At 39.2% G+C, this 23,198-nt stretch overlaps 1 protein-coding gene across 1 annotated transcript; it reads right to left on the reverse strand.

Moving 5' to 3' along the window:
- Window positions 1-277: 277 nt before the first annotated feature.
- On the reverse strand, window positions 278-22,385 carry ywhaba (tyrosine 3-monooxygenase/tryptophan 5-monooxygenase activation protein, beta polypeptide a). Its single transcript, XM_061923751.2, has 7 exons — window positions 22,224-22,385; window positions 12,792-12,951; window positions 5,787-5,927; window positions 3,710-3,833; window positions 3,457-3,620; window positions 1,676-1,771; window positions 278-1,596 (listed from the first exon to the last, which is right to left on the reverse strand). Exons 2-7 carry the CDS (start codon window positions 12,942-12,944, stop codon window positions 1,540-1,542), a joined length of 735 nt encoding a protein of 244 aa, XP_061779735.1. The 5' UTR covers window positions 12,945-12,951; window positions 22,224-22,385; the 3' UTR covers window positions 278-1,539.
- Window positions 22,386-23,198: the final 813 nt, after the last annotated feature.

The following is a 23,198-nucleotide window of genomic DNA, read 5'->3' on the forward strand; positions in this document are numbered from 1 at the left end:
TACCCGCTGCTCCTTCTGTTCACCCTGTGTTGTTCCTCAGCTTCCATTTTTTTCCACATAACTATTTTGACTGAGTGCAACACCCAGTAACTGACAGTGCACTTTCATTTGCCTTATACACTCAAAAGACATAAGTGAAAGTGTGCCAATCAAAACAACCTCAAGTTCTTTAAATCTTGTTGGCAGGGTCTTCAGAGTGTCTGATGGATGAAAACCACAACTACAATGACCCGAGCGCTGAAGTGTGAAAGTGAGCAAATGACGTGAAAGAGAGAAATAATGTTTCAGAACTGATAAAACCTTTATTTCACTTTAAATCGTCTTGTACATTTTGTCCATTTTAACATGTAAAGGTGAACCTAGAGTTTTTAAAGACACAAATCTACTGTTAGCTCATTAATCGGGGGAGTGGGGGTAAGGGGGAAAGGGAAGGCATAATTTTTTGGGGGGAGGTCATTTTCTCTTTTTATTGAAGCGAAGTTCAAAATGTTCACAAGCACGAACGCGCTAAGCAAGAAAACCGTCACAGAAGCAAACTTTTTTTTTTTTGTAAATTTTGTCTTGGATTAAAAGCAGGATACTGATAGGAAGAAAAAAGTGAACTAGCAGATATACACACACAGGCTGCCACATCCATCCTTTATGCAGCCAACAAGCAGCGTAGTGATTGGCTAATGAGAGGGACGCAGGGAACTGCGACAGGGAAGCTTTTTTTGTGTTTTTATTTTCTTAGCTTTTCAGTAAATGAAAAGACGTTTGTCCCCAGCAAAGTAAGAGACACCTACAGCGTGGAATGTCCAGATTCTCCGTGGGGAGGACGTCGTGACACTGACCGACTTTGGAGGAAAACTAATTTTTAAACTTTGGACGTTATCGGCAAATCATAAAGCATGTTTTAGTTCAAAATATTTTGATTAGTCGTACAGTGATGAGGGAGTGGATACAGTTCTGGTCATTATGGAAACCAACGTGATGACGGACCGCTCACTAGTCAGTCAGTCAGTGTCACAATGTGACCTCGCGGGAGACGCCCACCCACGCCCCTTCTGTATAAACGTCAGCAGAGCGGGCACGCCCCCCCCTCCCCGCATGACCCCGAGTGAGGAAAGACTCGTCAGCATCACAGTGTTTGTTGAAAATAAACACACAGTTTAATAACCTTTTGTCTTGTTTGGATTAAAGTGGAATAAAAGCAGCCAGTGGGCGGGACTAAGAAGCCAAGAAACAGGAAGGAGGAGGAGCTCGCTAGAGTGGGGCGGTGGAGTTAGGAAAGAGGAAAGATTGAGAAAATTATATCATTGATTTTTTTTTTTTGGTTTTTGTTTTTTTAAAAACCTCCTAGTGAGACAGGACGGGCCAGAAGGTTCTAGTGGGCGGGCTGGACATGGAGTGCCATGTATTGGGGAGGGTGGAGGTGTACAATTCATGCTGCTGCTTATACAGAAGAAAGCAAAGAAGCTTGAAGAGGGAATGAACATTTGTGTGCATGAAGAGAAAGAGAAAAAGGGGGGTGGGGGTGTTTGAACCGTTGAGTGCGCTCTAGTTCTCCCCTTCGCCGGCCTCTACCTCGTCTCCCTGGTTTTCTGATGTCCACAGCTGGAGGGAAAAGACAGGAAGTAACGGTCAGTGATGAGGTGACCTAGTACTAAGTACCGTAGCAGAGGCTGGTACTCACAGTCAGGTTGTCCCGTAGTAGCTGCATGATCAGCGTGCTGTCTTTGTACGACTCCTCGTTCAAGCTGTCGAGCTCGGCAATGGCCTCGTCAAACGCCTGCGAGGAAATTTAAGGAGATGGTGAGTAAGCGGTAGGGATGTCCCGATCCGATATTTGGATCGGATCGGCTGCCGATATTTGCCAAAAATTGCGTATCGGCAAGGCATGGGAAAATGCCGATCCAGATCCAGTTTAAAAAAAAAACTCCGGTCCGTGTTTTCCAACGCACCTATTTAAATAATACATTCCACTTTTCTGCTGCTCCCTAATTTCCGTTCCGCATTTTCCAGCACACCTTCAACACACCCACAATTCTCACGCAGTTGCTTTTAGCTGCTGGCATTACACGACAGGCTCTTCTCACTCTTTTCTGTGTCTCCCTCTCACAGACAGCGAGCGCACCTGTCACGTCATACATCACATACGTATACGTCCTCTCCCAGCAGAGAGCGAGGTAGCGGCATGGCTAACGTTAGCTGTGATGCTAGCGCAGCCGCTAAGGTGCGCGCCTGCTCAAACGTCCTCTGCGCACGGCAAATCTATGCCACGCACAAAATCAAATAAAAAAATAAGCGCATAACAATTTTCGACACACGGACACGACAGAGACAACAGTTTTCGTCATCATTGTTCAAATATTGTGACGTCTGTCGAGACGCTTATCTCCATTCGGTGCCACACGCCCACACCATCAAAATGCAAGGCAAACATTTCCACGTCAACACCGTATGAAAAAATTAGTGATTTTTTTAGTTGTGATTTCCTTCTCTGCATGAAAGTTCAAAAGTAGCATATATTAATGCAGTATGAAGAAGAATGTTTTAATGTAGACATGCAAGCCTTGAAAGAACATTTTGAAAATCAAGACTACATTTCCTGCAAATGGGTGCATTTCTACCCTATATTTTAACTTTAGATTTATTCTCATATCAAACTCTTTTGGCTGTCTTTTTGACACTTACATCAGGCGCCCCCCTCCACACCCTGGATTATAAATAATGTAAATAATTCAATGTGATTATCTTGTGTGATGACTGTATTATGATGATAGTATATATCTGATAGTATATATCTGTATCATGAATCAATTTAAGTGGACTCCGACTTAAACAAGTTGAAAAACTTATTCGGGTGTTACCATTTAGTGGTCAATTGTACGGAATATGTACTTCACTGTGCAACCTACTAATAAAAGTCTCAATCAATCAATCAAAACACATAGAATCATCATACTGCTGTGATTATATGCATCAAGTGTTCATTCAAGGCTAAGGCAAAATATCAAGATATATATCGTGTATCGAAATATGGCCTTAAAATATCGCAATATTAAAAAAAGGCCATATCGCCCAGCCCTAGTTCAATGATGCCATTTCTGTTTGTCATGTATAATTTTGTCTATTTTGTGTTTATCCTTGAATAAACAGGTCAGTTTCTTGTTACCAACCATTGTGTATTATTCAAACTCCCCTAATTCAGCTAGCTAGTTGTTATCAAGAGTACTAAAACCCTTTTCAACATGATTCTGACAACTAAGTAGGCTAAATAACTTTAAACTTTAATACATGCTCGGATAGGCCAGTATCGGTATCGGATCGGAAATGCAAAAACAATATCGGTATCGGATCGGAAGTGCAAAAACCTGGATCGGGACATCCCTAGTAAGCGGTCCAGCCCACCATTGTCGCCACCACCATACCCTCGCACCCAATGTGCTAGTTTTAATGTTAGCGAGCACCCACCTGCTTGGCCAGACCGCACGCCTTGTCCGGCGAGTTGAGGATTTCGTAGTAGAAGACGGAGAAGTTAAGGGCCAGGCCGAGTCGGATGGGGTGCGTGGACTGCATGTCGGTCTTGCTGATATCGAAGGCCTTCTGGTAGGCATTCTCAGACTCCTCCACCGTTTCTGGAGGCACAAGCACAAAGTCTAAATTGCTGTGCCAAATTTCCGGGACAGTTATCAAGTAACAAACGCCACGCGGTCCAGCAATGTACCCTTCTTGGAATCGCCAGACGCCACCTCTGACAGGTATCTGTAGTAGTCTCCTTTCATTTTAAGGTAGAACACCTTGCTCTCTGGCAGGCTGGCGTTGGCGATCAAAAATTTGTCCAGGAGACTCTGGAAGACGAGCAAAGATGTTAGAAAAATATAGTTCATACATATCTCCTTTAGTTGCAGAGGAGGGGTGTCCAAATGTTTCCTTTTTGTTTTGTTTTTTTCCAAATGTTTCCAACCTACACACATACTGAAAAACTGAAGGATGCTATGGTCACTTTACAAACTTTAGATTCAATTAGAGCCCCAACACCAATCCAATGTAGGCAAAGATATATTACATCTCCTAAAAAACAACTTTCTGTGCAGTGGACATTTGTCCTTGTAGGGCTGTACAGTGTGATAAATTTACGCACTAAAAATAGGCCGTGCGACTTGAAAAAAGAAAACTGCCGCCCATATGCAAATAGGGATTTCAACCCTTTCGTCGCATTATGCTCCTAAAAGAAGCCCATCCAAATTTGATCAAAGAACACAATATTCACCCACCTGTATAGCATGTTTGAAATAAACTTATAACCAAATGGACAAGTGATTGACGCAGAAGTACTTATTACTCTGTGCGCGTGTCCCTTCCTCCTGCGCCATGCACAGAGGGGAGGGAGCGCCGCTCCTCCTAGGTCACACCCTCAGGGTGACTCAGACTTCCCGGCACGGAAGAAAGAAGATCTTAGTTGGAGGAACTGGTCAGTAAAAAAACTTTTTTTCACCACCTTAAAACTTGACACAAACAAACTGCACTGAACGTTAGTAACTACGTAAGTCGAAAGAATATTGAACAACAAATCAATGATTGAAGTGACAAACTTGCCATTGAAATAACACCCCGTTTGTTGACAAGAACATACAGCCATGGAAGCACATTCAATCTATTAAGCAGAGGTAACACAAACCAGTGAAATATTCAAAAGAGCTGCCGTCAGAGCCGACAAACTGCTGCTGCTCGCTTGCTAAGCTAACAAAAACATTTCAAGCTGGACTCGATGACATCTCATGTCACTAGGCAACCAGGCAGCGCCTTTTAAAGAGGCACATGTGCACACAATGCTCTCATATGAAACTTATCTCAACTGCGTTATGCCAGATATATATATATATATATATATATATATATATATATATATATATATATATATTTTTTTTTTTTTTTTTTTTTTTTTTTTTAAAGTAACAATTACCGTATTTTTCGGAGTATAAGTCGCACCTGCCGAAAATGCATAATAAAGAAGGAAAAAACATATATAAGTTGCACTGGAGCCCGGCCAAACTATGGAAAAAAACTGCGACTTATAGTCTGAAAAATACGGTACTTTCCCTTGTAATTAATTACGTTTATTAAAGAGTAATTATGTTACTAAATCAACAACTTTTTTGATAAAGTACAGAGTAACTTACTTTTTAAAAGTGATTTTCAGAACTCAGCCTGTCACACAGCATCATGAAGCAGTTGGCAGGTTGGTGTTCCTGGCTAAAATCTGTGTGTATGTCCTATAATTTTTACCTATAAAAACACCATTGTTAAAAGTAAATTATTCTCATGTTGCTGCTGACGTTTAAACAGGACACTTTCTCACATTTTGTTATTTTATATTTTTGTTAGCTGAAGAATTGAGCATACCTAGCTGTTTTTTTTTGGGTTTTTTTAAAGATTGGAGATAATATTTGACTTTTCTTACATTATTTTCAAGAATTTTTCTTTTTTGTTATGTCAAAACACCTCTTAAATTGGGATCTTAATATACAAAACATACTTTTCTTACTTGTTGGTACCTGTTTTTGTCTATTTGGGATCCTCATCGGTCCCAAAAATGTGCTAAAAAAATTTCATTTAGTAGCATTGGTGCTACAAGTGAAAAAGCTAAGCGTACGGCCCTGCTTTGGTTACAAGATTGGGGGAAATGGCCAGATTATACAAAAGACAAATGTCCACTGGTTCTCAAGAAGATGTAGAAAAACAAAAACTACAGACTAAACTTTGGACACCCTGAATTAAACCCCCCCCACCCCTACATGTACCAGCACGTCATGGCAGATTTCTTTAAGTTCAGACTCGATCTTCACACGGTAGTCACGGGCCATCTGCTGCTTTTTGTCGTTGCCCTCGCTCTTCTGCTCGATGCTGGAGATGACGCGCCAGGACGAGCGGCGGGCTCCCACCTGAAGGTGTCACAAAAAGATCAATAGGATACAAGTCAAGGCAGGACACTTGAGAAAGGAGGGAAGACCGATCAGTGTGACTAATTAAAGTTGTTGGGTCATGTTGATTTAGCAACATGAGTTGTGTCTCAATCAATGCTCCTCAGTACTTATACCGAAGTCTTAGTGCATTTGCACTGAGAGGTGGGTCCAAATGCAGTGCACTGTCAGTAAATAAATCTTTATTTTTTTTCTCTCCCATCGATGCACTTCAAAATATTCAGTTTTTTTAATTTGTGAAGCAAATATATCTTCATTCCAGTTGTATGTTTTGATTGTATGGGATGCGGTTCCGCGTTCTACCCCACACATTGAGAATGGCGCATGGGTGATAAAAAGGTGCCCTCCGGCATTCACACCCACTCGAGAGATCTAGTTTTCAATCGCATAATCTAGGTGTGTTAGTTCGACTTTTCAAAGGCCAAACACTATCAGATTACATTTTTTTCTAAGGTTTGTAGAATGCTTATTTCATGTCAAATTATTTCAGAAATCTGACTTATTTATTAGTGCATGAAAACAGTGTGAGATAGATAGATAGATAGATAGATAGATAGATAGTACTTTATTGATTCCTTCAGGAGAGTTCCCTCAGGAAAATTAAAAAGCACACTTATTCAATAAAATGATTAGGGCTAAATCTCAATTGTTTGCCCTTTCCCCTTAAAACCGAGGGGCAAGATCAAGTGGTACAACATAAACTCCTTAAGAAAAAGAGACGCCAATCTTTCTCGCTATGTCACCTGGAGCTACTTGGTGGCTTTATGGTAGCCAGTAATCATACAACATTACATCAATTATGAAAAAGGACATCACTGTATTCAAAAGCTACAATATGTACAATAGTTGTATTAGTTGGTTTTCATGACAAGCGATTAAAAAAAAAAAAACATTCTAAAATGGCTAATGTAACTTTGCTAATGTAAATTGGCGTCAAATCATTCATGTAATTATAGTAAAATTATAGTGAAGTCCGATATTGCTACTTGTCTGACATTGTTTACTGGTTACAGCAAAGTTAGCTGGCTTTTTTGATGAGCAATTCTAGTTTAAAAAAACATTCAAAATATGGCAATATTTGTGGAGTAGCTAATAATTTAATACCGCATTTTTCGGTGTATAAGTCGCACCGGAGTATAAGTAGCACCTGCCGAAAATGCATAATAAAGAAGGAAAAAAACATATATAAGCCGCACTGGAGTATAAGTCGCATTTTTTTGGGAAATTTATTTGATAAAACCCAACACCAAGAATAGACATTTGAAAGGCACTTTAAAATAAATAAAGAATAGTGAACACCAGGCTGAATAAGTGTACGTTTAATGACTCATAAATAACCAACTGAGAACATAACATGTTATGGTAAGAGTCATTCAAATAACTATAACATATAGAACATGCTATACGTTTACCAAACAATCTGTCACTCCTAATCGCTAAATCCCATGAAATCTTATACGTCTAGTCTCTTATGTGAATGAGCTAAATAATATTATTTGATATTTTACGGTAATGTGTTAATAATTTCACACATAAGTCGCTCCTGAGTATAAGGCGCACCCCCGGCCAAACTATGAAAAAAACTGCGTCTTATAGTCCGAAAAATACGGTACATTATAAAACACAAGTGCATTACTAGGAAAATCAAAAATGCTAATAATTATTTGTGTTTTCTGCTTAGCCTTATTCTCATAACCCTTTGTTTCAAGTGTGAACGGTACCACGGTTAGTGCTGAGGGCTATACACCATTTGGCACAGCGTCCTTCTCTTCAAAAGGGAACTGCACTTTTTTGCGAATTTTGCCTATCGTTCACAATCATGAGAGACAAGAAGACAAAACGGTTTTGTATTTTCGCTTTCTAACCTATAAAAATCGTCTCATTCTAGGTGGCTAGCAATGCAGCTAATGACAGCAATCAATTTGACCAGTAAATCACTTTAAAAATGCATTCAAATACCGTCAATACTTCATTCATGTTTCGTAACCTGTATAATAACCAAGCTGTAGCCAATACTTCAAATATTTTTCTAGCATAGTAACACATCTGCGTGCTTCTGTATTAGCCGTAAAAGCTAACTACGGCAAGAGATAAGCTAGCTTCTACGTCAGCACGAAACACGTGAGTTTGTAATGCACAACACTGCAATAAGACACCAATTTGTACTGAATGAAAAATATGAACAATCATATTACAGTATCTGTAAAGTATAAACCCACATTTCATGTTTTGTTTGTAAATAGCTGAGCAAGCCAGACAGAGACACACATGGCATGCTGCGTGTATCATGATCGATATTAAAGTGACTCACTCGATGGACAGTTGTTCGTCTGGTCCAGCTGGCCAGGGACGTTTCCTGTTGATTTTGGGTAAGCACGCCATTTATGTCGAAATAGCTTGGCTCCAAGTTCCATATTTATAGCGTCAAAATCACTTTCACCTCTCTTTCCGGGCTTCCGTCTGCTCCAACGTCTCACTCTTCCTTTTTGCTCGCTTCTATAAGCAGCGGTATATTTAGCTTCAAAAGCGTAAGATTGTGAATCCTCATTTATCCCCAAATAGTCGTCTTCGTTGCCTATTACCAAGTCTGCCTTGATTACAACACACTTGTGTTTGATTCCGAAAGTACACATTGTTGCCAGAAGTCAGACGTGTGCCAGAAGTCAAGACGTGTGCCGCTATGGAAAAAGAAATCAATGCGCTAAAGAAATCAGTCCCGTAACGCCGCTATGGAAAAAGAAATCAATGCGCTAAAGAAATCAGTCCCGTAAAGGATTAAAATTATAAAAATACGGTAAATATAGGACATATTACATATTATTATGAACGTGTCTGTTATTACATTATATATAGACTTGCAGTGTGTATATAAAACATTGCTAGAGGGTTTGAAGTTGATTTTAGAGGGCTTTGAAGGCTACAACGGTGACTCCATTAGCCGCATCTTTCTAGTGTTTTTTATTTTAATTTTTATTTTTTTTTTAAAGGCGTGTGTGTTCTTGTCTCTCATATTGATTGTGAACGATAAAATACCTGCAGTTCCCCTTTGATCTTACAGGACAATTGGGAGATTTGCTTGATGTGAACATGCAAAACCGAGGCCCAAGGGCTAAGAGAAGGGGTAAAGCAGAAAATGGGTGTACCAATTGAGACAGACATCCATCCATCCATTTTCTAACGCTTGTCCCTTTCGGGGTCGCTGGAGCCTATCTCATTCGGACGGAAGGTGGAGTACACCCTGGACAAGTCGCCACCTCATTACAGGGCCAACACAGATAGACAGACAACATTCCCACACTAGGGCCAATTTAGTGTTGCCAATCGACAAAATCCATATATTTTATATTTAACAAGCAGTGGTCCCATTGCAGAAAATACATTTGTTACATTTTTGTAAGATGTATAGTGTTTTTGGAGTATGACTATTAATTTCCTGCCTCCTAGTGGACATGACTAGCATTTGCTCATTTTAATCATTGCTCTTTGTCTGAAAAAATCTGCATTGCAGCAAGTCAAAAAAAGTAGAACATTTAAGTTACTTCTTCAACTTGTTTTGATAGCAACAACTGGGTACTGAGAGTATACTGCATTTCAAACATACCTTGTAAGTAAACATGCACATGCACTGAAAAGACAAAGTGTAAGAACTGTACACACTTACCACCCTCAATGGTCACCATTTTGGATATGTTGTGAAAGGGCGACTGCCAGACAAAAAGTGATGGCGTATTGAGGTAGTTTTTAATTGTTGTACAATCAAGAAGTAGAGAAAAAAATAAGATATTTTGTTAGGTTGAGCTAAATGTTGGCGATAATGCTGTGTCAAGTGGAGGAAGTATTGAGTAATTTTTGCAATGCTCATTTGCGGTAAATGCGTAACAGTAATGGATTTGGGACAGCACTTCACTGTCAAATGCTCACACTCAGGAATAAAGTACACAGTAAAAAGGCTGGGCAGTATGGCCTAAAATCCATATTGCTTATGCTTGGATAACAATATTGATATGTATATTGAGGAAAGCCAAACTTGCAATGTTTTTTAAAGAAAGAAGCTTAGTATGTAGTACTGTATATTTACAACATAGTGTCACAGATCAATTTAAATACAAGAAAATTCCGAGAAAAAGCTTCAAGTATCATCTTTTTTTCCTTGTGTGCAAACTATTTCAAATGGCACTACAACGAACCAACCAAATACTGGTGTAAATAAATAAATACTGTAAATGTAAGAAAATATTACGTATTAGTATCCAAACGATTGGCGGCGGCGGCGCTTTCACACGTTTACTAATTCCATTGATGATGCGATGTAACTTGCGGTTTTTCATTCTGTGTGGGGCTGCAACGATTAATCAATTAAGGAGAGTAACTGTGGATGGGAATTATGATTTTTCCGATTCAGATTCCACTTTTGATTCTGCTTAAATATTTGGTTTCTAGTTGGTTCTCTTATCAATTCTTATTTGGGGGGAAAAAAAGAGAACAAATAGGCGAATTAGCATCAATTTATTTAAAGATAACAACCTTACAAAGCCAACAGTGAGGTCTTAAAAAGGCACATATTGTATATTAGATGTGAGAGGTATCACTCGTGTTTATTTTTGTTAGCCAAACTGGTGCACTGAAGTACATGGTTGTTGAAGAACAAAGCTAGTTTATTTGACTTGATCTTAATTAGCCAAACTGCTTTGTGTTTATATCGATATCAAAAAGTAAACACCATGTTTTTTACATTCCACAAATTATTTATTTAATAACCATTCATGTGACATAGCATTTTGTTAATGTTTTATGGTGTATAATTAATACCTACATGACAGATTTCTGCTTAAACTCTAAATGGATCTGTCCAGATACAGCATGTACATGTACACAGTTAAAAAATACCTCTTTATAAAAATTTAAAAATAAGAGATAAAGGCATCATGTAATAAAAAAGCTGACAAGCTGATACTATTAATGAATAAAAACACAAATATTTGTCTTTAAATATATGGACAGTTTATTTAGAGCATTTTTTAAAAGATATTACAAATTACATGATGGCGTCGCGTTCACACCCCAACACTGTTTTACCAAATAATGAATAAACAAGATTAATAATCGTGATTTCAATATTGATAAAAATTATTGTAATTATTATTTTGCCCATAATCGTGCAGTCTTATGTGTAAGACTAGACCTCATATATGAACACTATGAACACTATTTTTATCTATAGGAACAAAAAGTTCAGTTATGTCTTATGTCAAAAGGGTGCCATCTTGCGAAATGTTTACATTTATTTTTTATTTATGTATGGTATTATTTTGTTCTGCCATATTACTTTGTTTATAATGCTTGTGTTGCTTTCAAATGCACATTCAACTTTCTACTAGAGGTACATATATACATTTTGAATGTGTTGTGTGTTTTTTTTCTAAATATAACTCGGTTACAGGACTTCAGTATTAAGTAGTTTTTGAAAATTTTGGGCACATTTAAAATTACAGCGATAACGTGATAATTGTGTTTCGATTTTCAAGGTGAAGCTATCTACATAACATGCAACTCAAGATATTTTATATATAAACTTTGAATTGAAAATCTCAAAAAATGTAGGGTCTTCAAAAACTAACCCATGATCATCAAAATTTTAATAAACAAAGGCTTGACATATCTCACTTTGCATGTCATGAGTTAATATCACATTAGTTTCACATTAGAAGATGAATTGCTGAGATGAAATTTAACACAATATTCTAATTTTATGAGTATTACCTGTATGATGGAAAGGACTGAGTGAAAATGTGGTTGCAGGAAAACATTCAACTTTTCTCCGACTAAAATGTAACATTCACCTCTTTAAAACAGGCTCCGGAGCGTCCACTGTGGCAAATTGGGTCAAGCATTTAACCACAACTTCTTCACTGGTTGTCCCATTCTGGCGCGGCTAAAAAACGCAACTTTAATATACTTATTGCTTGTATGCCTCCTCTTGATGAAACAACAATCTTACAATTATTACAAGTAGCGCTGTTGCAATCTTTTCTTGTAAAATGGAGTCAACTTCAGAAAATTGCTTCCGCCCGGGTGCCGCTATTTTTCTGTTTGACGTCATTCCCAACCATTGGCATCGTTAAGGGGACCGTTGGAAAATTTGGCAAGCGATTCCAAGGAATTGATACACTGGGAACCGGTTCTGAACAAGAACTGGTTTGATTCCCATCTCTAAGAGTAACTAATAAAAATGTTTAAAATCCAGATCGCATTGATTGGCCGCAACTTTAAATACGCAGACGTAGTTTTTGCATGGCTGCTGCAATAGAGTGCACATGAGAGTGGTGGTGTGTGGGTGATGTGATATTTGTTGCGGCAAATAGGTGAAAGGTGAAATTTCCATTTTGTTGGTGTATTTATTGGAATAAAAAGAATGAAGGTTATGCCAAGCATTAAAAATGTGGTTTATTTAAACTATTTTCCCTACAATATGGATTATGGTTATAAAGTGTGTTATATCCAATTGCTCGATTAATCCAACAAACTAATCAAAATATTACTCGATTACCAAAGCAATCAATACCTGCAGCCCTAATTTTGCGGGTAGTTGCTCAAATGCGCCGTCAACATGCATTATCACGATATATTTGAAATCTATAATTGACCAAACGTATATCATTTCTATTGCTTTTACTAATACACAGTATACTTACTGAAGTTTACTTACGGAAGTATTCCATTTGAGCCAAATTAATTGACTGATCTGTTTTTGTTCTAGTGACATGACGCCATATATTGACGGTTGGTCGAGTACGTACACGCATGCAGCGACTTGCAGGTTCTTACCACATTCTTGTAGGCCACAGAGAGCAGGTTGCGCTCCTCGTTGATCAGATCTTTGTTCTGCTCCGTCACCTGCTTCATGGCGGCCGCCATGTCGTCGTAGCGCTCGGCCTGCTCGGCCAGCTTAGCTTTCTGCACCAGATCGGCCCTCTCCATCTTGTGGCTGCAAAAACAACAAGTGACCGGTTACCAATCTCGTCTGATACTGATCTTAAAGACAAGCAGCAAAGGATTTAAAGCTCAAATATTGAATGTCAAACATATTTCTTAAGACTTAGGACACCACAAATATAGCCACAAGCACACAAAGCCAGTGCATCCCAAACACTGGTATATGTCACGAAAAATATTTAAAGTGTGCAACAGAAAACGATTTCATTTCACAAACTACTACGATTACAACAAATTAGTTTGGTGTGCTGTGAGATTTTTCACATGTAAACTATGTGCATGGGGATGTATTGATCTAAACAACAAATAACACTTTAACAAGTTTCGGTGCTCTGTTCAATTTCTTACAATGAAAAACCAAGAGCACCATCAAATCATGACCTTGTTAATGGTGGCTATAGTTTAAACATGATATAGATTATTTCTATCATTTGTATACAGAAAAAAAAAAAAAGTTAAGCGATCCCACTGTGCTTTGGGTCGTCAATCTACCAGTGTGTATATAAACGTCTACATCATCATCCTATTGTGGGGCGTATGCACATTTAGTCTCCTTTGTGGTGTACTGCCATTAAATGTCATTGGACACTAGCATGACATCTTTGCGCCATTAAAAGAGAGTGAACACAAATCCTTTGTGGACACAGTCTCCACTTGAGGGGGCAGACAGGAAGCACATCCACTCAAGTCTTCTGTCAAAAACAATAAGGAGGACGCCTCCTGGTGGCCTTCCACTGGGGCGCTCTCTTTATTATGTTCATACTTTGGCTGATTAATATTTGATATTCCATCATCCATCCCACTTCTTTTCAGAATGTGGGCAGTGTACACGCTCTGTGCACGTGGCAATGACAATGTGAATGATGTTTTTGCAAACAGCAAACATGACCTCTGCCTGCTCATTCATTCAATACCCACTAGTAAAACCATTAAATACAACTCTTATTTCACCTTTGCATTTACTGAAAATTACATGAATTCATTAAGATATTAGATATTACACCAACTAATTGCTTTGTCACTTAAAATAAATGCTGCCCTCAATGTTAACGGTTTGCACATACCTGGTTTAATGTATAAAACTACCAGTACACTGAATAGTCTAAAAATCGGGTACACAATCTAACAATATCGACTTCTGATTGAAACGGTCAGGCACGCATTTAACAATGTTTATTCAAGGTTTCCCCTACATGTAAACGATCATGTCGTAACGTCATGGCAAGATTATTGCCGCCACACCTTCAAAATCATTTTTTTATTATTTTTCCCCCATGAAATCATTTTTTAACATGAAAACCAATTTAAGTAACATATGAATGAATATACAACACACAATCTATTATTTACTTACTTTTGGCTATGATAAGTTATAAAAAAATAGCTCAAATATCATAAAAACGTGCCTCATTGCTTCATTTTGAAAAATAAAACGTGCGTCTAAATCGCCTATCAGAAGCACATCAGCTGGTCGCGCACCTAAATGAGTTGACACACTGTAAAGTAAGAGAAGAGAAAGGTATTTTAAGTTATTTAATGCATTTCTTTTTCCCCGAACCTCCGTTTGGACATCGCCGTGTGGAGTGTTTATTTGTCCCTGTGCATGAGTGTCTTCTCCGGACAATCCAGTTTCCTCCCACATTCCAAAAATATGTATGTCACCTTCATTAGAGACTGCAAATTGTCCATGGATTTGAATGTTAGTGTGAAGGATTGTTCAAATACAGTATATGTGCCTGCGATTGGCCATGCTATTTTGAGTTAGCTTGTCTATGAGCTAGTCCATTGTTAGCATTAGGCTAGCGGCATTACAGCTCAACCTTCATCCTGCATAATTGTATTGATTTTTTTTCAGTTTATTCAAATTATATTATTATTCTAACGTGATTCCTACATGCATGTGCACTTCATCATGTGTATGTATAATGCACTTTCTTTTGTGTGGTTGGTTTTACAGTGAGTTCATTGTGAAGAATATCAACAAAATACCTAGTTATTTTTTTCCAAATCCAACTCAAAGGACTGTTTACATATTTGGCAAACTAAATTGCAACATCCAGGGAGGACAGAATAAAGTGTAGCCTGTGTTACATTTTACAATAAGCAGCAACAATTGAAACCGCATTGAACAAAGAGCACAGTCTACCAAGTCAAATTCCTTGTGTTAAAACTGATTGTGATAAGAAAATATTATTAAATGGTATTAGCTAATAACACTTATATTTTTTAAATATACACAAAACATTTGTTTAGCCTTTATAAAGAAAATGTATGCATCATTGCAAATCAAGATTATGTCATATATGATGTCATATTGGCCACGCCCCCACCACATATAGTGGCAAACTCGGGGGAAAGAAACCCTGTTATTATAATAGATTTTCTATTTTGTTGAGCCACTGCTGTGTTTTTCGTGCATTTATTTATTTGTTCCGGCCCACCACGAATAGTCTGTATGCATCGTAATCCCACGATTTAAAGCTCATTCACACCGGTCTGCCGGAGAATAAGACGACGTAGTAAGTAGGGCTGGGCGATATGGACGAAATATCGATATATGTTTACTTAAACTCGATATTCGATATATATCCTGATATATTTTCCCGTGAAAGTATACATACAAAGATTTTTTTAGCGAGATTCACTGAAATTGAAGTGAATGACAATAGTACTGTAAAAAGTCAGTGGCACTTTTATTAACCCAGTTAGTCAAGATGGGTATTAACAGCATAGAAAATAAACTATTTAAGTAGCACAGAATTACATAACAAATAAAACAGAAACATATTCTTTCTACGTAAAATAAATAACATAGCTGTGTAAATAAGACAAAATGTATCAAACTCAGATAAAAAATACATTTGCAGGCAGGCACTTTTTAATTCCCAGTCGACGATGTAATGGACTGTCACACACGTACGGTTCTGGTCAGCGCCAAGTAAGTGACTTGACTTAATTGTGCGGCTATTATCTTCCTGACTTCGGCATACATTTGTGGGAGCATTTCTCATGCGAAATACGTCGGCTCTGCAACTCGAGAACAGTTTTGATTTGGGCTTACATAGTAAAAAACTTAAATGAATGTTTTATCCAGACGCATACATTTGTCCAAATGTGATAAAGTACCGTATTTTTCGGAGTATAAGTCGCACCTGCCGAAAATGCATAATAAAAAAGGAAAAAAACATACATAAGTCGCACTGGAGCCTGGCCAAACTATGAAAAAAACTGCGACTTATAGTCCGAAAAATACGGTAGACGCATTGTGGTTTTTCCTGGACGTGGTCTACATCGCTAAAAGAAAAATCTAAAGAAGAGAATCCCTCTGCCATCTTTCACTAGTTTTTTTATATAATTCGCCCGCTCGAAAATTCCCTCTTCTCTTCTACGACTCTCTCGTCATCATTTGGGATGTCTGTTGTGATTTCTCTTCCTGGTTCGATGACCCACCCTATCTTGCCTCTGATTGGCCTGTCCCTAATGTTTTGCCTTAATCTCAACCAATCGTGACTCATCATAGTACACAACCAACTAATCATGGATGTTCTTATAGGAAGGAGGAAGGGGAGGAGTTTAGTAGCCCAGGAGTGTTGAGAGGGAGCGGGGGAGAATCAAAGAACACAACAACGTTTGGTCATTTTCTTAATTCATATCTTGTTTAAAAATATATCGATATATCTTACAAACTCGATAGATCGCCCAGCCCTAGTAGTAAAAGAGGTCAGGTTTGCCAAATAAGCGACTTCACAGCTATATTCAGTGAGTAGTCAGACCCCTGTAGATACTAGGGGTGTAATGGTAATGAATTGATATATTTCAGCATGAAGCCCTCCAACTTCCATCATGAATTCCCAGGTGATACACATTAAAAGTGAAAGGCAGGAAGTGTTTCCTGCATCATGCATTTATACTGGACTCAAATTCAAGCAGTCGCGAAAGGCAAAGTATTTGCTGCAGTGAGGATAAGGGATGTAACAATATGAAATTTTCATTTCACAGTTAATGAAACTTAATTTATTACAATACTGTTGAATGTTCTCAAAAAGTACACACTGAAAACTTTAAAACAAAGTTTTTTTAGAAATAGACAATATATTTTCCTATGCAGAAGAAACTACCGTATTTTCCGCACTATTAGCCGCACCTAAAAACCACAAATTTTCTCAAAAGCTGACAGTGCGGCTTATAACCCGGTGCGCTTTATATATGGATTAATATTAAGATTCATTTTCATAAAGTTTAGGTCTCGCAACTACGGTAAACAGCCGCCATCTTTTTTCCCCGTAGAAGAGGAAGCGCTTCTTCTTCTACGGTAAGCAACCGCCAAGGTAAGCACCCGCCCCCATAGAAGAGGAAGTGCTTCTTCTTCTACTGTAAGCAACCACCCGCCCCCGTAGAAGAAGAAGCGCGCGGATATTACGTTTCATTTCATTTGTGTGTTTACATCTGTAAAGACCACAAAATGGCTCCTATTAAGAGACACGCGTACAACGCAGAATTCAAACTCAAGGCAATAAGTGACGCAGTAGAACACGGAAATAGAGCAGCAGCAAGAGAAGTGAACATAAATGGTGCGTAGGTAGAGGAAGCAACAAGATGACCTGCGCCACTAAGACAGCGCCGGACGACATACGCCAACATCTTCCAGTGGATTGTAAATGCCTGGGCGAATATATCGGTCTCAACTGTGGTCCGAGCTTTCCAGAAGGCAGGATTCACGGAACTGCTGGACAACAACAGCAACATTGACTCTAATGACTTCGACGAGACAGAGCCGGCCATTTTGGATGCCGTATTCGCCCAACTTTTTAATTCAGACACTGAAGAAGAATTGTTAGAACGCTGGTTTGTAATATATTATTAAAGTTTGACTGACCTATCTGACTGTTTTTTTGACATTCCCTTTAGCGCAGCGTAGGCGCGGCTTATAACCCGGGGCGGCTTATAGGTGAACAAAGTTTTGAAATATGCCATTCATTGAAGGTGCGGCTAATAACCCGGGGCGGCTTATAGTGCGGAAAATACGGTACATGCAGTTTACGAGTAACGTGTTTTTCTCCGACTTTATCAAAATAGAACTATGGATGTCAACATTGTGTATCTACTGAAAGATTCATATATGATTTCTGCCTTTGGTAAAAGCTTAGCTCTTATAGGATTTGCTGACATTTGCTTTCTTTTATTTAGACACGCCAAGTTGGTGATTTTTGAAACACTCAATGCAAGCGTGTTTAGAAATACAAATATCAATATAATACTTAAATGGTAAATAACCATTAAAGTATTTCAACCAAACCTTTAACAAAGTGATCACTACAAACTCATGCATTCTTCGACTCTACTCCCCTGTACTGGAGTTTGAGCTGCATGCTTTTCTTGTCATCGTTTCCACAAATCTAGCATTTTTCCACAAATCTAGCACTTTTCCGCCTTTTTTCATAACCTTGCGAGGAACTCTGAAGAAATGTGTATCATCCTTTCCGCAATTTGAACGGTTCGTACAGCCGAACAACACAACATGGGACATTTTTTCTTCAACAAATGCTAAATGGCTCCTAGTACCCATTGAAAACAGAGCTAGCTTGACACGACCAGTATTCATTGGGCAGGACGTGACGTAAGTAACATCCCAGCAATTACCACTGCTGGGGAAACGGAGGTGTGGGAGCATGCAGCCCAGCCTCTAACTAGAGATAGTGCTCTGAAAACGAAGCCTGAATACACACGCTTGTTTGGTGAAACTTCACCCCCATGCTTTAACTGCGTGAACCAGGGTTTAAAGCCTGAGGGCCAGTTGCTGGCCATGGCTTGTTTTATATGGGCCCTTAGCATAGTGTACAAATTAAAAACACAAAAAAATTCAAAGAGGCCTACAACAAAAAACTGAAATCTAGATCATATTTGCCTTTAAATACATGTACAACGTTTTAATCTGAAAATTAAGTAAATCGGACAATGACAAAACAAAATCCCTACTCAGCCATTATGGGGCATATTGGCAGTTTATTCAGTGACTGCTATGTTATGATGTGATTTGATAACCAAAATGGTCATGTAGTCTGCAGGTATAAGTACCAGATAATAAATACATGTCTTGTAACTCATTGAACATGTATAGAGTACTCGTTTTGAGGAAACTCAATTGATTATTTGTATTAATTGGCAGAGTTATTAATGTACATAATGAGAAAACTACTACTGCACATATACTATTTCAACATGGTTTTCTTTTAAATCCAAAATTTGATTCCAAATGACAAGTTTAATATGTGGACATTTGGACTAGACATAGTTATTGAAATTTTAAGAGAGAAAACAGTGAGCATTACTGCATGCTAGTTTGTGAAGTCAATGCTAGTAGTAAGTAGCCCTACTAGCTACAATGGAGCGTTGACGATAAATGTATTATAATACGGACCGAAACACATTACCGACATGCTATTAACGGTTTCTTCAGTGGGCTCGTCGTCTAAAAATGGCTCAAGAGCGACACGACTAAACCCGCTAAGCAGTGACGTGCCGTCAGGGGAGGCAGTGCCTCACTTTGCCACCAGGTGGCTTAACCATAAGATGTTCAAAAGCGGAGTAATAAAATAAAATTGAACATTTCTCTTTTGGGCTATGCTTTCTGTGATTTTGGTGTGGTTCCTGTATACTTTGATAATTTTCATGGTCAAAATCACGGAAATTCCGTGTTTCCTGATCAAAATAACGCAGCAGACACAGGTAGTGCCTCCACGGCTACACACAAGTGTATTAAGCGTGTGCGTGCTTTTTGCCACAGGGAAAAGGCAGGCTATGAGGCAGCAAGTACCTCTGCCTCACAGTAGGGGGCGATATATTGTCAACTTGCAGTTCAATGCCTCAGCAGTACTGTGACTCGCCACACTGGGAGAAGTGGGGGCGCTCAAGCTAGCAGACACATGTCTCTTCAGTGGAATGCAGCCTTTTTTTAAAACTGCATTTATAATAAACATGGCATTTTTATTAGAGTAAGCCAGTCTGTATGGGTGTTTTTTGTCAGATGCAAAAATAGTTTTATTGCTTGGAATGAAATTTAATTAAATAAATGTGTCTGCCAATATGGAGGATTATATACTGTATCCAAGATTTAATACTTCTCTAAACTGGACTTTAAGACAAAATGAATGTGATCATACAAAGCATGTTTTCATGGAGGATAGCTAATGCTGCTTCAGATACAAATACAGAAAGGCAAGAAACACTCACAATTAGAGATGTCCGATAATATCGGACTGCCAATATTATCGGCTGATAAATGCTTTAAAATGTAATATCGGAAATTACCGGTATCGGTTTCAAAAAGTAAGATTTATGACTTTTTAAGACGCCGCTGTGTACACGGACATAAGGAGAAGTACAGAGCGCCAATAAACCTTAAAGGCACTGCCTTTGCGTGCCGGCATAGTCACATAATATCTACGGCTCTTCACACACACACAAGTGAATGCAATGCATACTTGATCAACAGCCATACAGGTCACACTGAGGGTGGCCGTATAAACAACTTTAACACTGTTACAAATATGCGCCACACTGTGAGCCCACACCAAACAAGAATGAAAAACACATTTCGGGAGAACATCTGCACCGTAACACAACAGACAGAACAAATACCCAGAACCCCTTGCAGCACTAACTCTTGCGGGACAACACTTTATACCCCCCACCTCATCCACCCCCCACCACAACCTCATGTCCCAAATTCCAAGCTGCCGTTTTGAGGCATGTTGGAAAAAATTATGCTCTTTGTGACTTCAATAATAAATATGGCAGTGCCATGTTGCCATTTTTTCCCATAACATGAGTTGATTTATTTTGGAAAACCTTGTTACATTGTTTAATGCATACAGCGGGGCATCACAACAAAATTAGGCATAATAATGTGTTAATTCCACGACTGTATATATCGGTATCGGTTGATATCGGAATCGGTAATTAGGAGTTGGACAATATCGGCAAAAAAGCCATCTCTACTCACAATACTTGAATTATTTTGTTAAAAGCACATGAGACCAAAAAGTATTTAATACCAAGTTTATCAAATACTTTTGGACCCATTTATCATATCTTAATATCGTTATGATAACGTTTTGTATGAAAGCGAATTACTCCCTTCTTTTTCCGGTTACTCTAATGTGCAACCTGAATCAACAACGATTAGAGCTGCTTATATGAAGTTAAGTGAAGAAGAAAAAAAGGAGAAAAGTATATGCCTCATCTGGTGTTTAGTTCACCGCACGTCACTGCCGCTAAGCATTTTTGTCACGCCGTCGACTGAGTCGACATTAACCGCTAAGCTAACATCGAGCTCGCGCCCCATTTGAGCTACGCACTTGATAAAAAAACAAAAACGCATTAGCTGCCTCACTGTCGCATACAGCTGCACTAAATTCCAATACGACCACCGTATTCAACATTAACCCGACGAGAGCGTTTTGAGTCAGAATATGGACAAAATGTTACCGCAGGCTATGCGGTTTAGCGGGCCTGCTAACAGTTACGCCCTCCTTCTTGTCGCACTCCCCTGTGGAATTTTAAGATGGAGCCTAGCTTAAGCAGGCGAGCCTCACGTCACTGTTAGCCGCATGCTAAACGGGAAGCGTCCCACATTCTATCGGGCAACTGCAATCCGGCCCAACAAAATATATTTAGACATGATTTAATTCGCTCTGCTCATATTTATGTAATTTCAAATAAACCATCGTTCAAGATCAAATCTGATGGATTGGTGGTGGTGGTGGGGGGGGGGGGGGGGGACTCCCGGGAAATGAGGGTGTGTTAGCCTACGCCATGATGGAGCAGACCTAAGCATCGACTATTATGGTGATCGGATCATTACAACACGGCATCGGTCAGTAATATCGATAACACGCACAATGGAGATTCCGCCATCACGCTAAACCACTTTACATGGTCAAATGTCCCCTCTGGCCGCCCGTCCACGAGCGCTGTTAAAGATGTCAAAAAAGGCCCAAAATGGCGACTGCTATCGCGCTAAAGTGCATCCGGTGGAGATCATAAAAAAAAAAGAGAGTAGCTATGGAGAGGCATGATGATCTGCTGGGCTGGGTTATCCGTCCCTATGTGGCCACAAGCCTCGGCCTAAATCCTCGCACCCAGCCCCAAACCACAATGGGCACCGTCCGCCGCAGACACGGCAAATAAACCACCTCCCGCCGTAAAGAAGCTAACTCGCGGTGAGTATGAAACAACAATGGTGTCATAAGCAGGTTAACTCACATTTCGAAGGTTACTAGACTTCTCGATGTTCTGCTGTGAACGGCAAAGGTTTATGGAGGCGTCCTCCTCTCAATGCTCGGCTATTCAGGGCTCAACCACTTCCGCCTGCTCTGACACTTCCGCTTCCTCTAAGCCACACCCCTCCCCCCGCCAGTATCCATGGCGACTGCGCACCGGGTTGCACCACTCACTCTCGCAGGGGCTTTGACGTCAGCAGGGTCATGGCAACAACTACACGATGACGTAAGGCTTTGAGTTGTTCCTATGTCCGCCTGCTTTTCTCACTTTAAACCATGAAATAACGCAATAAAAGGATAGCACGACCTCTGTGGTATTGTTTTTAAACCAACATTGTGAATATAGCGATGGTTTGCCTCACTTAATTGCTTCAAAAGCCACATTTGCCCATACTTGCCAACCTTGAGACCTCCAAATTCGGGCGATTGAGGGGGGTTAAGGGGGGAGGAGTATATTTATAGCTAGAATTCACTGAAATTGAAGTATTTCTTATATATATATATATATATACATATATATATATATATATATATATATATATATATATATATATATATATATATATATATATATATATATATATATATATATATACACAGTGGTGAGGACGGCGGAAAAGATCATCAGGACTCCTCTTCCTCCTATCCAGGAGATCGCAAAAAGCCGCTGCCTGACCAGGGCTCAGAAAATCTGCAAAGACTCTTCCCACCCCACCAAGGACTGTTTTCACTGCTGGACTCTAGAAAGAGGTTCCGCAGCCTCCGTAGCAGAACCTCCAGGTTCTGTAACAGCTTCTTCCCTCAGGCCGTAAGACTCTTGAACGCATCATAATTAAATTAAATTATCCCTTCAACTCCCCCCAAAAAGGATTAACTCGCTGGAATAAAAAAGACAATATAACATACATCCATAAACATGGACGTGTGAATGTGAGTGTGAATGTTGTCTGTCTATCTG

Source organism: Nerophis lumbriciformis, linkage group LG28 (assembly GCF_033978685.3).
Source record: "Nerophis lumbriciformis linkage group LG28, RoL_Nlum_v2.1, whole genome shotgun sequence".
Lineage (NCBI taxonomy): Eukaryota > Metazoa > Chordata > Actinopteri > Syngnathiformes > Syngnathidae > Nerophis > Nerophis lumbriciformis.